At 42.7% G+C, this 18,946-nt stretch overlaps 1 protein-coding gene and 1 long non-coding RNA gene across 2 annotated transcripts in view; one reads left to right on the top strand and one right to left on the bottom strand.

Moving 5' to 3' along the window:
* Window positions 1–786, top strand: part of LOC137621659 (spliceosome-associated protein CWC27 homolog) — a 118,042-nt gene extending 117,256 nt beyond the window's left edge. Inside the window, exon 9 of the mRNA XM_068352146.1 lies at window positions 574–786. Coding sequence (XP_068208247.1) covers window positions 574–733 — 160 coding nt within the window. The 3' untranslated portion in view covers window positions 734–786. The remainder of the gene's footprint in view (window positions 1–573) is intronic.
* Window positions 1–18,946, bottom strand: part of LOC137621660 (uncharacterized) — a 354,990-nt gene that overhangs the window by 10,679 nt on the left and 325,365 nt on the right. Inside the window, exon 4 of the long non-coding RNA XR_011040273.1 lies at window positions 251–362. This is a non-coding gene — a long non-coding RNA (uncharacterized lncRNA). The remainder of the gene's footprint in view (window positions 1–250; window positions 363–18,946) is intronic.

Below are 18,946 nucleotides of genomic sequence, written 5' to 3'. Positions count from 1 at the left end.
AAGATATTCTAACCCTTTTGTATATTCTAACAGTCTTAATCAGATCTTAATGACAAGATATTTAGATAGATAAATGCAGCTACCTGCTTGATGTTAAATGGAAAGTAAAATCACTACTAAACAGAAAATTGTGAACCAAATATCAAATAGGAGGAAAATTGCATTCCAGGCAGCCATTGAACCAGCACAAAGTATTAAGATAAGAATTTAAAAAAAAACAGTGGTACACTTTAATACTAGGAAAATTTACCTTAGTTTGCTCTGTTGGTGTAAACTCTGTGATGACCAAGGTGTAAGGTGGGACCACTGAAGCTCCATTCACTGGCTTTTCCATTAGATTGGGGCTCCTGCACAGGTAATCCCTAGAGTAAAGGGTGTGTAAAGAATTTATTTTTTTTGGTAAGCACTGTGACCGGGAAGTAAAATGCATGCAATTGATTAGGTTTTTCACAATTTTTTTCCTTTCTAGAGGTAATATTTCTTAGAATTCTTTTAATGTCTGTCAGTTGAAATAAATTACAAGGACTGCATGCTACTCCAAAACAATATTAAAGCTGTATTCCATCTTTACAGGATAAAACACAAGTTCCACTTTGAGGATACAGTTCCTGTATTAGCAAAAGATGCAAGTACAAAAGATGATACCTGGTATAACATGAATGATCCTAGAAATCCCTTGAATAAGAGAAGAAGAGATGATACTTCATCCAAATCAAAGAAACCAAGAAACTGAGTTGTCGTTTCTCAGTTTCATATTTATATTAAATAGTTATTAAAAAAAAAAATATCTAAGTGCCTGTTATTATATGCCTAATTCAATATGAAAAATTCTGTGATAATTTGTATTTTCCCACAAACCTGGAGTTATTGATGAGGATTATCTTTCAGAAGAGACAGTGAAAGATGGAAATGGAAGGTTGTTAAAAGGAGAGGAGGCAAGGAAAAGGTGGGTGGAGTATTTTGAAAGTTTACTGAATGTTAATAGGGAGGCAGATATAATTGCTGTTGCAGATGTTGAGGTGCCAGTGATGGGAGATGAGAATGAGAGAGAGATTACAAGAGAGCAAGTGAGGAGAGCACTAGATGAAACGAGAGTAGGAAAAGCATCTGGTATGGATGGTGTGAGAGCTGAGATGTTGAAGGAATGGGGTGTGACTGTACTTGAATGGTTGGCGAGATTCTTTAATATGTGTTTTGTGTTGTCAATGGTACCAGTAGATTCGGTTTGTGCGTGTATTGTACCACTGCATAAGTGTTGAAATTAAAGGGGTATTAGTTTGTTGAGTGTAGTTGGAAAAGTGTATGGTAGCGTACTGATTAATAGGATTAAGGATAAAACAGAGAATGCAATCTTAGAAGTACAGGGTGGTTTTAGAAGAGGTAGGGGTTGTATGAATCAGATTTTTACAGTTAGGCAGATATGCGAGAAATATTTAGCAAAAGGTAAGGAGGTGTATGTTACGTTTATGGATCTGGAGAAAGCGTATGATAGAGTTGATAGGGAAGCAATGTGGAATGTGATGAGGTTATATGGAGTTAGTGGAAGGTTGTTGCAAGCAGTGAAAAGTTTCTACAAAGATAGTAAAGCATGTGTTAGGATAGGAAATGCAGTGAGCTATTGGTTTCCGGTGAGAGTGAGGCTGAGACAGGGATGTGTGATGTCGCTGTGGTTATTTAACCCTGGATAGGTACGGTCCTCGGACACCCCTTTAAGGGTATACTCGGACGCGAACGACCCCGACGCCAAAAAAAATTCTTGAAAAATCAGTTTTTGCAGTAACCTCCTTTTTTCTTTTGCCAAAAAAAACTTCAATGAATGCTCAAAACAACTGTATAGATAAATACTACTCATCTGCAGAAAAACTATTTATTATAAATATTTTAAAAAATTAAGTAGAAAAAAAAAAAGACCTGACATAAAAATTCATAAAAAAAAAGTTTATACATATATACACAAATCCTTTTAGGAATTGATTCTTGAATGTTTAGGACACATCTTGATGTATTTTGGATGAAGTCAGACCCATGGAGGTGAAGATCTGAAATGAGAAAAAAAGGGTAACTTTTTTTGGCCAAAAAAATTTGTCCAAATTTCATGAATTTTTTTGGGTACCCAAATGAAATAGGAAGTGGCTAATTTTTTTAGGGAATAAACATATGTTATCCTAAAATAGAAATATGTAAAAAAATCTTCATTATTTTGTAAATTACATTTATATCAGGGGCCATATCTAAAGGTAATTTTTTGAGTACTTAGAAATTCCGTAAAAAAATACATATATTTAATATATAATATGATATTTATGCAGGTAAAAATATACCAAAATATCACAAATTCTATAGGGAACAAGAATATATATAGATAGGGCAGCTTACGCTTCGGATATGTCCACAAAATGGCCGCCAACCACACTGACTCAGACTCCCTAATCTGCCACTTGAAATGTAGGAAGGGTATGTCAATTTCAAGGTGTTATTTACTAATCAAATTATTATTGGATATGCAAAAAAATTGTATGGTGGGTTGCTGGATAATTGTCGATTATTTTACGCCTATAAAATTAAAATTCTGACCCAAAAAAATTTTTTTGAAGGGAAATAAAATCGAAAAAAAAAATGTAAAACAATATTTTAGCTAAAAAAATTTGATGATATTCAATCAAAAAAAAAGTAAACAAAATTTTCCGACAAATAAACATCTAGAGGAATCATTACTCTGTAATAGTTCCTTAGTACGTAGTAATTTTGAAAGAATTGGGAAAAAACGAAAAAATGGCAATCACCGGAAAATCGAACACATACCTATATATACGCCATATCTGGCTAAAAAAAAGATAGGCATGGGTAGCCAGATCATCTAGAAACACTTTCCAACACTATAAAAATATAAGTTTTGCGACACTACTTGCCAATTCCTTACGGTAACATGACTAAGCAAAAAAATGCAAAACAAATAAAAAGGGGCACTCGCGGAAAAATGGCTAACATTCTAATATACGGCATTTCAGAAAAAAAAAATTCAGCCACGTGCTAGGCAAACCATCAAGGCACATTTTCCGACAAATAAACATCTAAATGAATAATTACTCTGTGATAGTTCCTTAGTACGTAGTAATTTTGAAAGAAATGGGAAAAAACGAAAAAATGGCAATCACAGGAAAATCGAACACATACCTATATATACGCCATATCTGGCTATAAAAAGAAGATAGGCATGGGTAGCCAGATCATCTAGAAACACTTTCCAACACTATAAAATTATAAGTTTTGCGACACTACTTGCCAATTCCTTACGGTAACATGACTAAGCAAAAAAATGCAAAACAAATAAAAAGGGGCACTCGTGGAAAAATGGCCATTCTAATATACGGCATTTCAGAAAAAAAAAATTTCAGCCACGTGCTAGGCAAACCATCAAGGCATATTTTCCGACAAATAAACATATAAATGAAATATTACTCTGTGATAGTTCCTTAGTACGTAGTAATTTTGAAAGAAATGGGAAAAAACGAAAAAATGGCAATCACAGGAAAATCGAACACATACTTATATATACGCCATATCTGGCTAAAAAAAAAATAGGCATTGGTAGCCAGATCATCTAGAAACACTTTCCAATACTATAAAAATATAAGTTTTGCGACACTACTTGCCAATTCCTTACGGTAACATGACTAAGCAAAAAAATGCAAAACAAATAATAAGGGGCACTCGCGGAAAAATGCCCAACATTCTAATATACGGCATCTCAGATAAAAAAAAAAGACATGCACGTGTTAGCCCAACCATCAAGGCACACTTTCTAACACATAAACATGAAAAAAAAATCAATAATATACGGCAATTCCTTACTACGTGTAAATTTTTACAAATATTGAAAAAAAACAGAAATTGGCAACCGCAGTTAAATACCCAATATACCAATAACTACGTCGTATCTGACAAAAACAAAATCACGCATGGGTAGCCAGATCATCTAGACACACTTTCCAACACTAAAAAAGCAAAAGTTTTACGACACTATTTCGCAATATCTTACGGAAAAATGACTTGGCAAAAAAATGAAAAAAAATGAAAAAGGGACACTCGCGGTAAAATGCCCGACATTCTAATATACGACATCTCAGATAAAAAAAAAGACATGCACGTGTTAGCCCAACCATCAAGGCACACTTTCTAACACATAAACATGAAAAAAAAATGAATAATATACGGCAATTCCTTACTACGTAGTAATTTTTACAAATATTGAAAAAAAAACAGAAATTGGTAACCGCAGTTAAATACCCAATATACCAATAACTACGTCGTATCTGACAAAAACAAAGTCATGCATGGGTAGCCAGATCATCTAGACACACTTTCCAACACTAAACAAGCAAAAGTTTTACGACACTATTTGGCAATATCTTACGGAAAAATGACTTGGCAAAAAAATGAAAAAAAATGAAAAAGGGGCACTCGCGGTAAAATGGTCCTCGTGGTGATGAACGACATTTTAACTAAAAAAAAAAACATGCACATGGTAGCCAAACAATCCACCAAGACTTTCCACAACTGATAACCTATACAAGTTGCACCATTCTACGACAATTTCATAATACGTAATAACTTTGATAATTATGCAAACTACCCTAGAAGGGTAAACTCGGACGCGAACGACCCCGACGCGTCTCTGAAATCGGGGAAGGAGTACAGCTACAGCAATGCACATCTGGACACTACTAGAGCGTGTAGGGGAGACACCTCCTGCAGGTCGATCACCCACATATTCAGTCACGGGGGTGAGTCACGTGAGAAAAACCTGTTTTTTTTTGACGCTCGGGGTCGCAAACGACCCACCGTACCTATCCAGGGTTAACTTGTATGTTGATGGAGTGGTGAGAGAGGTGAATGATCGAGTGCTTGGATGAGAATTGAAACTGGTAGACGAGAATGACCATGAACGGGAGGTAAATCAGTTGTTTGCGGATGATACCGTACTGGTTGCAGATGCGGAAGAGAAGTGTGGCCGATTAGTGACAGAATTTGGAAGGGTGCGTGAGAGAAGGAAGTTGAGAGTTAATGTGGGTAAGAGTAAGGTTATGAGATGTACGAGAAGGGAAGGTGGTGCAAGGTTGAATGTCATGTTGAATGGAGAGTTACTTGAGGAGGTGGATCAGTTTAAGTACTTGGGGTCTGTTGTTGCAGCATATGGTGGAGTGGAAGCAGATGTACGTCAGGGAGTGAATGAAGGATGCAAAGTGTTGGGGGCAGTTGAGGGAGTAGTAAAAAATAGAGGGTTGAGCATGAATGTAAAGAGAGTTTTGTATGAGAAAGTGATTGTACTAACTGTGATGTATGGATCGGAGTTGTGGGGAATGAAAGTGACGGAGAGACAGAAATTGAATGTGTTTGAGATGAAGTGTCTAAGGAGTATAGCTGGTGTATCTCGAGTAGATTATTATTATTATTATTATTATTATTATTTGCTAAGCTACAACCCTAGCTGGAAAAGCAAAATGCTATAAGCCCAAGGGCCCCAACAGGGAAAATAGCCCAGTAAGGAAAGGAAAGAAGGAAAAATAAAATATTTTAAGAAGAGTAAAATTAAAATAAATATTTCCTATATAAACTATGAAAACTTTAACAAAACAAGAGGAAGAGAAATTAAATAGAATAGTGTGCCTGATTGTACCCTCAAGCAAGAGAACTCTAACCCAAGACAGTGGAAGACCATGGTACAGAGGCTATGGCACTACCCAAGACTAGAGAACAATGGTTTGATTTTGGAGTGTCCTTCTCCTAGAAGAGCTGCTTACCATAGCTAAAGAGTCTCTTCTACCCTTACTAAGAGGAAAGTAGCCACAGAACAAATACAGTGCAGTAGTTAACCCCTTGAGCGAAGAAGAATTGTTTAGTAACCTCAAGTGTTGTCAGGTGTGTGAGGACAGAGGAGAATCTGTTAAGAATAGGCCAGACTATTCGGCGTATGTGTAGGCAAAGAGAAAGAACCGTAACCAAAGATAAGGATCCAACGTAGTACTGTCTGGCCAGTCAAAGGACCCCATAACTCTCTGGCGGTAGTATTTCAACGGGCGGCTGGTGCCTTGGCCAACCTACTAGGGTTAGAAACGAAGTAGTGAGGGTGAGAACAGGTGTAAGAAATGAGTTAGCAGCTAGAGTGGATATGAATGTGTTGAGGTGGTTTGGCCATGTTGAGAGAATGGAAAATGGCTGTCTGCTAAAGAAGGTGATGAATGCAAGAGTTGATGGGAGAAGTACAAGAGGAAGGCCAAGGTTTGGGTGGATGGATTGAGTGAAGGAAGCTCTGGGTGATAGGAGGATAGATGTGAGAGAGGCAAGAGAGCGTGCTAGAAATAGGAATGAATGGCGAGCGATTGTGACACAGTTCCGGTAGGCCCTGCTGCTTCCTCCGGGGCCTTGGATGACTGCGGAGGTAGCAGCAGTAGGGGTTCAGCGTTATGAAGCTTCGTCTGTGGTGGATAACGGGGGAGGTTGCACTGTGGCACCCTAGCAGTACCAGCCGAACTCAGTTGAGTCCCTTACCAGGCTGGGAGGAACGTAGAGGGGAGAGGTCCCCTTTTTTGTTTCATTTGTTTGATGTTGGCTAACCCCCAAAATTGGGGGAAGTGCCTTGGTATATGTATGTATGATCTTTCAGCGGTAGCTGAAGGTAGCCATTAGACTAATTGCGAGGTGGCAACCCTGCCTAACCGCTTGAGCAGGTACGCTGGTGGTGGCTGGAGGGTACCCAGCTACCTCTATATGTAATCTCATGGCTGGAGGGTACCCAGCTACCTCTATATGTAATCTCATGGCTGGAGGGTACCCAGCTACCTCTATATGTAATCTCATGGCTGTGAGGTACGTCACTTTTGATTGCAGGCAGGACTTCTGGGGGAAAGGTAATGGCAGGTCAATCTATATAAATAACTCCAGGTTTGTATTAGTAAGGGAAAAATACTAATTATCTCCGAATTTGTCATTTGTTCCCATATTAACAAACCTTCTGTTATTTATTTAGATGACTCACTCTTACATGGGTGGAAGTCTTAAGTCTAGCATGGACATTGACCCAGTTTTATCTAGTACAGTATATGACTGTGGTCTAAGGAAAACCTTTAACACCTCGCTAAAATATACAAAGTGAGTATAATAGCGGCCTGTGCAATTCAGTGTAACGAGAGTATGTTGTCTTGTATAAACACATTCTGAGTCTATATATAGGAAAAACAAGACATTTCCCATTCCTTACCTCACAGAAAGCAATGGGGACGTAGACAGTATATAAATTCATGACTTATACTAGGCTACACAAAGGAAGTGATAATTACCTGCAGAGGGACCCATGGTGCTGTACCCTAAGAGAGAGGAAGATGAAGAAAGGAAAGCCAGACATACTCTTAACCCACTGCTACTCGTCCATCAAGGAGCCTGAGGTATTCTCCAACCACTTGTTGAGCAGCCACCACAGGACTGATTGTGAACGTATCAAGTCTCCTGTGGATCACGTCTTTTAAGTAATGGGCTGTGAAAGTAGTTCGCCTCTACCACACACCCGCTTGTAGTACTTGCAACATAGAGAAGTTGCATTTGAATGCCAAGGATGTACTAATTCCCCTGACATCATGGGCTCTAGGTCGGCGATCCGGAGGAGGATCGGGAGCCAAGGCTCTATTGATCACCTGGCGGATCCAAGAGGAGACCGTGTTCTTAGTGATCCTCCTCTTTACTCTCCCTGAGCTAACAAACATTAGTGTTAGTCAGGGCCGTGTTGCTGCAATGTGTTAAGATAGTATCTCAAACTTCTCACGGGGCATAGTAACAACTGATCTCGGTCATTGGTTACAGAACGGAGTCTCGCAATCTGAAAGGGCCCGAATCTATGGTCCAGTACCCACAGATTTTGAGTCTTAGCAATGAACTCAGGGACCAAGCTGAGTGTCGCTTCCCCCCATCCCCTAGAATGAGCAATGTCATACAAGAGGCCATGAAGTTCACCGACTCTCTTTGCCGAGGCTAAAACGAGCAGGAATGCCGTCTTCAAAGTGAGGTTTCGGTCAGTTGCATGGCATAATGGTTCGTAGGGAGGTCCTTTTAAGGATCTCAGAACGTGAACCACATTCCAAGGAGGCGGCCTAATCTCTGACCTAGGGCAAGTAATCTCATAACTCCATATGAGTAAAGAAAGCTCCAACGAAGAGGAAATATTAACTCCTTTCAGCTGAAAGGCGAGGCTTAAGCCCGAGCGATAGCCTTTCACTGCTGAGATAAAAAGGAGCTTCCCTCCCGAAGGTATACAGGGAACTCGGCTATAACTGGAATAGTGGCATCGAGTGGAGAGATATTTCTTCCACGACACCAACCACAGAAAACTCTCCATTTAGCCTGGTAGACTGAGGCTGAGGACTTGCGCAAGTAACCGGACATTCTTTCCGCAACTTGTCGTGAAAAGCCCTCCTGAGAGAGGAGATGTTGGATATTTATTCTCCAGGCATAAAGTCGAAGCGACTGCACACGGTTCTGTGAAAGATGTTCGCTTTGGTCTTGTTGAGCAGTCTTCTCATCAGACAAAAACAAAACGGGGGTAAGGCGTACACGTCAATGTTGTCCCACCGTTGCATTGTTGGAATGCATCTTGCCATAGAGCCTGAGGGTCTCGGACTGGAGAACAGTAGAGAGGAAGCTTGCTGTTCAGAGATGTTGCAAACAGGTCTACAGTCAAGGAACCCCACAAAGTCAGGACTTTGTTGGCTATCTGATGATTCAAAGACCATTCGGAGCCTACTATCTGAGTAGCTCAGATCAGATTGTCCGCAAGCACATTACTCTTGCCGGGAATGAAGCGAGGTAATAGGGACACCGAATGTTCTTCTAACCATCTGTGGATCTTTACTGCAAGATGGCATAGAGTCTGCAAAAAGGTACCGCCCTGTTTGTTTTTTTGGGCTCAAGCCATGTCGTACTGATGGAAGGTTCCTATTGGTAGCTTTCTAAGGGATATTTGGCTACAGTGATATTCCCAGAGAATGGACCTTTAGGTCTCCAGAATTCTAACTCCTGGCGCGAATATCCTTAAAATTTCTCTTAAGGATATCGCATAATAGCATGGGACGTATATCTTGATACGACACATGGCAATCTTCAGCCCAAACAGCGTTTTCGTTTCGAGGGGCAAGAGTGGCGAAACTGAAGGGGAGCCGTTATCAAGGTTACCCTTCCTCCCGTACTATTACAAGTATCCAAGATGGCGCTCATTCCTATTTCTGTAGTGATTTCGCACGGTGGTTTTCCCTGCTTATCTAACATTTTGGATCGTCATTAAGAGGAATTATAATGCAATCTCGAGCTGCTTCTGCCTCTGGAAAGTCGAGTATTTATTTTTTAGAGTATAATTTTTAGCTCCATCTTCACAGTGAAATTAGTGTAATTTTGTGTGTTATGGAGCTGGGCCGGTCACCGGAGGCGCCATGGACACTGTCATTCGTTATGCATGAGTTATTTAGTTAGCAGAACGACATTCCCGGTTGTAATAGCATTAATAAATTATGAAAGCTATTTAGGCACAATTATACTAGTAAAGATATATTTATGCATACAAATTTCCTCTTCCTTGTCGAGCGTATACGTTAGTCGGCGATTTAGGTAACCGAGATCTTGCCCTGCGCTAGGCTACCTAGCCTATGCACTTTAGTATACTTTCATACATTATCCCCGTTTTCCCACATGTATCGTTTTATCAATTCAACGGGAGATAGTATATCTCCTAGAAGTAGTTATATAACTCGATACTCGTCTTCTGTGGAGATTTAAGGGTAATCCCTTCTTCCCTCCTAGTGCCGCCATAGGCAACAACCCTATCTTGGTCTTGCCATAGAGTAGTTCACTCCGGGTTGACTAGGCTAGTGTTTTCTGTCTCCCACCCTTGCCGGCGAGTATCCCGGCTTGGGTTCTCGACAGAACCTCAGAGTATTCAGTCTTTCTGCCGGCAGCTGAGCAGTAGGGTGAGTAGTCATTCCCCTGCCGGCTTAGAGCTGTCGACATAGGAAGCTAAGCCTCCTTAGGCCGCACTTGAAGTGGTAATATGATGCCGCCACCTTCTCCCCTGCGGTCTAGAAGACTAGTCCTGTTTCGGCAGACCTTAGGATGAGGAATAGATATTCTTCTGCCGCCTAGGAGGGCCCTGATACTGAAACAAGGTTTCACCCTCGTGTAGAAGTGGCGGCAATCCTGCCGCCTTCTTCTACACTTAATACAGGACCCTTTTCCCTGCCCCTCTCTGTCCTTTAGCGATGGCCTAGCTATCGCAATCCTGTGGCCGTCGTTCTACAATCTCACCGCTTGCCGGGTAGATTGTGGTGCCGGCCGGGCTCCTACATAAGCAGCTGTATGGTCACTCAGTCTTTCCCTTATGGATGCAAGACTCCGGGAAAGGTTGTGTCGGCCGTGACGGCTGCCGGTGAGAGACCCTTCTACTGTTGAGTGTTCTTCAGTCCTCCCTTGGACTGCCATCCACATCCCTGAAACCGGCAGCGACCGGCAACGGACCTTGTGGCTGGATGGAAGCTTGAATGATGCATTCTCCCCTTCCATTTGAACCCTCATTCTGGAGGAAGGCAGTAAGGTTAGGTACTTACACCCTTATTTATTGTAAACATACATTGCAATAAGGCAGCCCTTCACTCCATGCTTTGTCTCTCTCCGTCAGCTAGTGCCGCCAGGTACTAACCCAGCCAGCAGCATGCCGGGTGGACTGGTGCTGTCAGGTACTATGCCGCCGGCTGGACCCGTCCCGCCAGGTACTACCCAGCCGGCATGTCTCCCACCCGGCGACATGCCGGCCGGACTGTGCCGTCAGGCGCTAGCCTAGCCGGCAATATGCCGGCTGAACTACAGTATATGATTATACAGTAGCCAGTATATTTGCAGTACAGTATATACTGCAGGCAGAAAACTATAGTATATATTACACAGTAGTTATTTTCCAACATACCTTATGTATCCTTGCACAGTCTATTGTTGAGACCAATCCTATATTGAAAGAAAAGATTTCCTTCAATACACTGATAGTTAATCAGTTAACAACTTACCCCACAATATTAAAGAACTTAAGAAGGGTCAGTGTTAGTATACACTTATTCTATCCCTAGAGGTTAAAGCCCTTCTCTTTGAGTTTGCCTAGATATGGAAACTCTATAACTTTAATTTTGGGGGGAGGTCACAGCAATTGGCTGGACAGGAGACACAAATATGAGTCTTTCCTATTTCCCTTCTAGCTTAACTATCCTAAGCTATAATGGTTAAAATATTTTGCATAATTTGTTTATCATGTGAGATAAACAACCGCATACTCATTTAATTTCCCCTTCTTTACAGGAGGACCAAATGAAGTGTGATATGATCTTCTGCAACCACAGGAGTAGGAACTTCTGTGGTCACAAAGTGTGCAGGTCTCATGCCCCCTGCACCATCACTACCGAAACCCTACGGTACTGGGACCCCCAAGACTGCAACATCTGCCGGACCTTGGTGACCGAAGGTTTCGACGACCACAAATCAACGGAGTCGAGGGATGCAGCACGAGAAAAGCTGTGCAAATGGGTACGAGGGTTCCAGAAGAACTCTCCGGGACCGTACCTGCCTAATGTAAGGATGCATGGCTTGCCGTTCCCGAAAGCGGGTAGTGAAGCTGTCGTACCCCAAGCACAACCCGGACCTCCCTGCGTCCAGATTGCCATCGAGGCGGATGTCAGTGAGGCGATGCAAGGTATGGACATCCATCAGGAGGAAAGGATGTCTAAAGTGTCCACGGACACTGAAAAGTATCTATTGAAAGATGATCCCGAGGAGGAGTCTACTCTACCTCCGGATGAAGAAGATGATGTTGAGTCGGAGTCCCTTCCGCCTGTGCCGGCACCAGAGCCGTTACCCTTAACATCTTCCTCTTCTGCCCCTCCATCAGGCGACATGAGCCAGGCACTGTCCCATCTTACGGCCCTAATGGAGAGCATTCGCAAGCAAGGCGAAGCTAGGGAAGCGAGACTCGAGAGAGAGCTCCGTGAAGCTCGACTCACCGCCTCCTGAGGGTCATACAAACGACCCAGAGTCCAAGACCTCCCATCCTGCTCCGAAACCAATCCCTGGAGGTATGCGGAGTTTATGCCAATCACCAACGGCAAACTCTACATATCAGAGAAGATGGGAGCTGTCCCCTTGATGACATCCAGTTCTGGCCAAGCTTTAATGCTTATCCAGACTGCTTCATCCGACTGAAGCAGGAGCCAGCGTCGAATGAGGAGACAGAACCCAAGGAGGTCATGGTATTCGACCACGACAAGGCACAGACTATCTTGTCGAGTAGCCTAAAGAAGGTGGGCTACACGAACTCGAAAGTGTCCGCCTTGAGCAAGAAGCATCCTACCTTTCTTGCTCCTGCTTCAATAGCCTTCCCCTTTACGTCGAAGGCTTTTAAAGACGTTGCCAAGGCAGTGGAGGCAGGCAAACCATGTCCTACACTAGAGGAGTGTAGACCTCTGTCATTAGCCCTGCCCATGGAGGATAAGGAATGGAAAGAAGTCCACCTGAACCCTCTCAGTAGGGAAGTTGGATACAGATATCGCGGGACGACAGTTCAGCGAAAATCTCCCGAAACTGTCAGACTTTCTCTTGCGTAGGGAGCAAGAGACGAAGGAGAGACTTGCAGCATCCTTATCCCTACAGAACTGCATGGAGATGTGTGCAGGCCAAAAGAGCATCCCAGACATGAACATGGTCATGGCCAAAATGCACATGGCCACCTTAGTAAAGGACCTGTACGCCTTTATGAAGGCTAGGAGAGCATGTATAGAGTTCGTGTATGCTGCAGCAACAGTGAAACACGAACCCAGGAAGCTGATAGCTTCCAATATCTGGGGCAAAGACCTCTTCCTAAATGAAGTGGTCAAGGAGGTAGTTGATAGAGCCACCACTGAGAATAGGAACCTTCTCCAGAAGTGGGGTATTTCATCAAAACGTAAGTCTTCCTCAGATGCGGGTCCCCAACCTATGAGGAAGACCAAGAAACCAGATTACCCTCTTGGCCTGCCCAACAACATCCCACAGTTACCATGACCGCGGTGCCCCAAGTGGTTGCTCAACCACAAACCACATTCCAGGTGGTGCCTCAACAGCTGGTTGCCCAGTCACTAGCATTCAACCCTGGGTTCGAGAGGCAAACCACTACCTTTTGTCCCAAAGGTAGAGGCTCCGGATGGGGCTCCTCAAGACACCCCTCACGAGGTCAGGGAGGTAAATCCTCCGCACAACCGAAGCAATGAGATGCTTCAGGTACGAGGGAGGCTCCAACAATTTCAGGATCGTTGGACCTTCGATCCTTGGGCCCACAGCCTAATCAAAAACCGACTTGGATGGAGCTGGAGCAAGCCTCCACCATCATTTCCTCAATTCTTCCAACACTCCACCCCCTCATTGGAAGAAAATACCCTAGAACTCTTGAGCAAACGGGTAATAAGGAGAGTAAAGTCCATCAAATTCCAGGGAAGGCTGTCTTGTATTCCCAAGAAGGACTCTGACAAACTCAGAGTCATTCTGGACTTGTCGCCACTCAACAAGTTCATCGAGAACAGCAAGTTCAGGATGTTAACCCTTCAGCACATAAGGACCCTGTTACCAAAAGGGGCGTACACAGTTTCAATAGACCTGGCAAAAGCTTACTGGAATATCCCAGTCAACCACCCCCTCTTCTCCTACCTAGGATTCAAGCTACAGAAGAAAAAGTATGTCTTCAGAGCCATGCCCTTCGGACTAAACATAACCCCAAGGATCTTCACGAAACTTGCAGATGCAGTCGTTCAACAACTACGCCTAGAAGGTGTTCAGGTAGCAGCGTACCTGGACGACTGGCTGGTGTGAGCAGTATCCAGGACGGCCTGTCTGCAAGTATCCAAGAAAGTGATCCAGTTCCTGGAACATCTGGGATTTAAGATCAATTTCAAGAAGTCTCAACTCTCTCCAGCTCATGAGTTTCAATGGCTGGGAATTCATTGGAACTTGAAGTCACACCGCCTCTCCATTCCCCCAAGGAAGAGGAGAGAGATTGCGGGGTCTGTCAAGAGACTATTGAAATCCAACAGGATCTCTAGACGCCAACAGGAAAGAGTACAGGGCTCTCTCCAGTTCGCAGCAGTAACAGACCCAGTGCTAAGAGCACAGCTGAAAGATGCGTCAGGAGTCTGGAGAAGATACGCATCAAACGCTCGAAGAGATCTAAAAAGACCGATACCGACCTTACTACGATCACTTCTCAAGCCATGGTCGAAGGCCAAGAACCTAATGAGGACTGTACCCTTACAACCACCTCCACCATCGGTAACCATAAACACGGATGCCTCGACGGAAGGATGGGGAGGTCACTCCCATCAAAGGAAAGTCCAAGGGACTTGGTCTTCTCTGTTCAAGACCTTTCACATCAACATTTTGGAGGCCATGGCAGTCCTCTTGACGTTGAAAAAACTCTCCCCTCGCAGATCAGCCCACATCAGGCTGATCTTGGACAGCGAAGTGATAGAGATGTCTGAACCGACAAGGCTCGAGATCGCCCCATATCAACCAAGTGATATTGTCCATCTTTCGTCTGGCAGAAAAGAAGAGATGGCACTTATCAGCAGTTCACCTTCAAGGGTTCCACAATGTGACAGCAGACGCTCTATCCAGGCTCAAGCCGATAGAGTCGGAATGGTCCCTAGATGCAGACTCATTCTCTTTCATCTTGCAACAAGTCCCGGAACTGCAGATTGACCTCTTCGCGACGAGCGACAACAAGAAACTACCTCGATATGTAGCCCCATACAAGGACCCTCTAGCGGAGGCGACGGATGCCATGACTCTCGATTGAAACAAATGGACCCATATTTACCTGTTCCGCCCGACCATTCTCCTAATGAAGGTCCTCAACAGGCTGAGATCCTTCCGAGGAGCGGCAGCTCTAGTGGCTCCCAAGTGGCCCAAGAGCAACTGGTTCCCTCTGATAATGAACTGAAGCCGAGGCTGGTCCCTCTACCGAACCCAGCACTATCTCAACGGGTTCAGAAGTCGACTGTCTTCGTTTCATCACAGAGAAGCCAAAACCTTCATCTCATGATTTTCTCACCTTAGCGGTTAAGAAAAGATTTGGGATCTCAAAAGGCAGTATAGACTTCTTAGAAGAATACAAGTCCAAGTCAACTAGAAGACTATATGAATCATCTTGGAAGAAGTGGGTTGCTTTCGTCAAAGCAAAAGGACCGAAAGAAATCTCAATAGACTTTTGTCTGTCCTTCTTTATCCACCTTCCAAATGGACCTGACGAACGAAATCTTTAACAAGATCCCGAAGGCATGTGCTAGACTTAGGCCTGCAGCTTCTCCGGAGCCCATCTCATGGTCCTTGGAGAAGGTCCTACATTATGCCTCAACCGTGAACAATGAAGATTGTTCTCTTAAAGATCTAACCCAAAAAGTTATTTTCCTGTTCGCTATAGCCTCAGGGGCTAGAGTTAGTGAAATAGTGGCCCTATCCAGAAACGAGGGCCATACTCAGTTCACAGAAGTGGGAGAACTGAATCTTTTTCCTGATCCAACCTTTCTCGCCAAAAACGAGCTACCCACTAAGAGATGGGGTCCCTGGAGAATCTGCCCTCTGAAGGAAGATGTCTCTGTGTCCAGTAGAATGTCTAAAGGTCTATCTTCGAAGAACTTCAGACTTCAGGGGAGGGCAGCTCTTTAAAGGAGAAACTCCAGGATCAAACTTATCCCTAAAACAACTGAGGGCGAAGCTCACCTACTTCATTCGCAGAGCGGATCCAGACAGTACACCCGCAGGTCATGATCCAAGGAAAATTGCTTCGTCACTGAACTTTTTCAGTATATGGATTTTGAGCGTCTTCGCTCATATACTGGATGGAAGTCATCCAGAGTGTTCTACAAACATTATGCGAAGCAAGTACAGTACATGAACTGAAGCATTATGTGGTGGTGGCAGGTAGTGTATTAAAACCTGTCGTCTAGTACTGCGATGAACAGTGAATTGATTGGGACTATCAAGTAGGGTGAAAAGGTGTTGACACCTTCCAGCGCAATACCTTTTAAGTGGGTGTCACCATGGTGACACTAAAGACTGTTCAAAATCTCAGGTGTAGTATTATACAGATAACACTTGTGCCGTGTGTACTTATACACAGTGTTGATAATATACAGTACAACGTTTACAGAAAATTACATTGAAAAATTTTTTAAAAATTTCAAATTTCATAGTGGCACTAATCATTTCTTCTCTTTCAGATAGAAAATTTTTCTGTTTAGAGTTGTATGTATAATTCCCGTAATATATATTACACTTTTCATTCTATTTTTATTCATTTATCGTAAATAAATGTCTATTAAAGTGTAGTTGCGTCTTATTTTGCCCCACAATTAGCACAATAATAATAGCCAGAGTTCTCTTGCCTATTTACCTAGTTAAACCTCATATTATTGTATACTTACAAACAATGAATTAGTTGATACTTATTGTTCCGACAACATATACAAACCGTGAGACTTTTGTATATCTAGTTGATATGTTTGTTCCTACAATATATGCAAACCTTGAGACCCCTTTTCTACTGTCTAGTATGACTCTTCCCTGCAGGGGGCAGGAAGCCCTAACATTGTCTATGATTAGTGGTAATGACGTACAACGGTAACGTCATATGTCTCAATGGTCCGGATGACCATAGAAAAATTTTCCCAAGGTTAAGGCACCTATAAAAATCCACAGATACAGTACTTTCTAGTAATTCTCTGGTAAACTTCTATCAGGACGAAATGGCTTGAGCCCAAAAAACGGATTTTGAAGATAAGCGAAAAATCAATTTTTGGGTGTGATGGCCGTGTCGTCCTGATGGACCCGCCCTCCTTTTCCATAGAAAAGGCTTAGACAAGATCCCTCCCAAAACTACTACGTATATCTGTAGCACCATGCTCAATGCTACAAGGAATGAGCGCCATCTTGGATACTCGTAATAGTATGGGAGGAAGGGTAACCTTGATAACGGCTCCCCTTCAGTTTCGCCACTCTTCCCCCTCGAAACGAAAACGCTATTCGGGGTGAAGATTGCCATGTGTCATATCAAGATATACGTCCCCTGGATATTATGCGATATCCTTAAGAGAAATTTTAATGATATTCACGCCAGGAGTTAGAATTCTAGAGACCTAAAGGTCAATTCTCTGGGAATATCACTGTAGCCAAATATCCCTTAGAAAGCTACCAATAGGAACCTTCCATCAGGACGACATGGCCAAATCACCCAAAAATAGATTTTTCGCTTCACTTCAAAATCTGTTATGTAAGCCACTACTGTGGTGTTGTCACTCATCAGCACCATAGAGTGAACTGTCAGTAATTGTTGGAACTGATGAAGAGTAGGTAAGCTGCTCACATCTCTAGAAGATTTATGTGCTGGTACCTTTCTCTCTCTGACCAAAGGCTGGAGATCGTATGGTGTAGCAGGTGAGCCCCCCACCCTTCTTTTGATGCATCTGTGAAGAACATCAAATCTGGAGGAGGGACTAGAAGATTCTGGCCCCGTCTGTCATCCACCAATTCAAGTCTGTAATCTCCTCATCCTGAGTTATAGGAACTCGAGTGTCTGGTGGATTGGAATTTGGTTCCACATGGACTTTAGCTGCCATTGCAGGCATCTTATCCTGAGGCCGCTGTTTGGAACTAGACTGATGAGAGGAAGCAGACTCAACCAATGGGAGGCCAGAAGGACTTCTTTTCTGAGGAAAGGGGGAGCTACTTCTCTCGGTCTGTGTACTCTTTCCTCTGATGGGAAGACTTTCTCTTGGACGGTGTCTATTATCATAACGAGTTATACCAGCCTTTAAGAAGGTTGCCGTAATGACTTCTCACAATTTATCAGGATCCCCAGATCCTGACAAAACTTGAGAAGCATGTCTTGGTGACGAAGAAGTGTCGTCTCTGAGTCTGCCAAGATTAGCCAGTCGTCCAGATATCTGAGGAGACGAATGCCGTTCCTGTGAGCCCAAGATGACACTAGGGCGAACGCTCTGGTGAATACCCGAGGAGCTGTAGCGAAACTGAAGCATAGAATTGTGAACCAATATATCTTTTCCCTGTGTATGAAACCTTAGATTTTTAAATATTTAACTTAGCCAGTGAATATATAATAGCTGCAATTCTGTTGCTCGACAGACAAAAAACAGTAAAAACTCGCCAGCGATCGCTACACAGGTTGCGGGTGTGCCCACCAGCGCCAACTGTCGGCCAGATACCACTCTCTCGATGTAAACAAAGACTCAATTTCTTCTCTGTCGACGTGTCGACAAGACGTACTTTTACTAGCTGTAGAACCTGGAGTTTTCTCAACATATTTGGTGAAGTACTTCATTTTGGTTTGAGCTTTCGCAGTGCAGGTGTTTTATCTTCATCTTAAATCTTGAACTCGTTTTTGGATAGATTTAATTTTTGATGACAAAGAGAGTATGGACTTTCTTTGACTTTTAAATGGCCGACCCTTCCCTTAGACGGAAGTGTGTTTAGGCTTTTAGCAATTATCTTATCACGTTATAAATTAATTATAGATTTTCCTCTATATATTTTATATCTCACCGCCTTTATTAAGCCTCTTCGATTAACTTTCCATTTATAATAAACATAAAAATAAATTTTAATGATTTGTTTATATGCGACCTTTCCTGAGAGTAGGCGGTCCTAACATGGAAACCGAAGTTAAACAACATTGAGCCCTTTCAATCGTAAATAGCTTTTAAAGAGCTAATGCTTTAAAACTTTTTAAATTAATATTTTTAATAAATATTTTATGAAAGATTTTCTTTGAATAGTCTTCGTACTGTTTTCAAAGATGAACTAACGTTTAGTTTATTTATGCTACGCAGTT

The sequence above is a fragment of the Palaemon carinicauda genome, chromosome 28 (genome assembly GCF_036898095.1).
Source record: "Palaemon carinicauda isolate YSFRI2023 chromosome 28, ASM3689809v2, whole genome shotgun sequence".
Lineage (NCBI taxonomy): Eukaryota > Metazoa > Arthropoda > Malacostraca > Decapoda > Palaemonidae > Palaemon > Palaemon carinicauda.
This window is presented reverse-complemented; position numbering and strand designations above follow the sequence as displayed.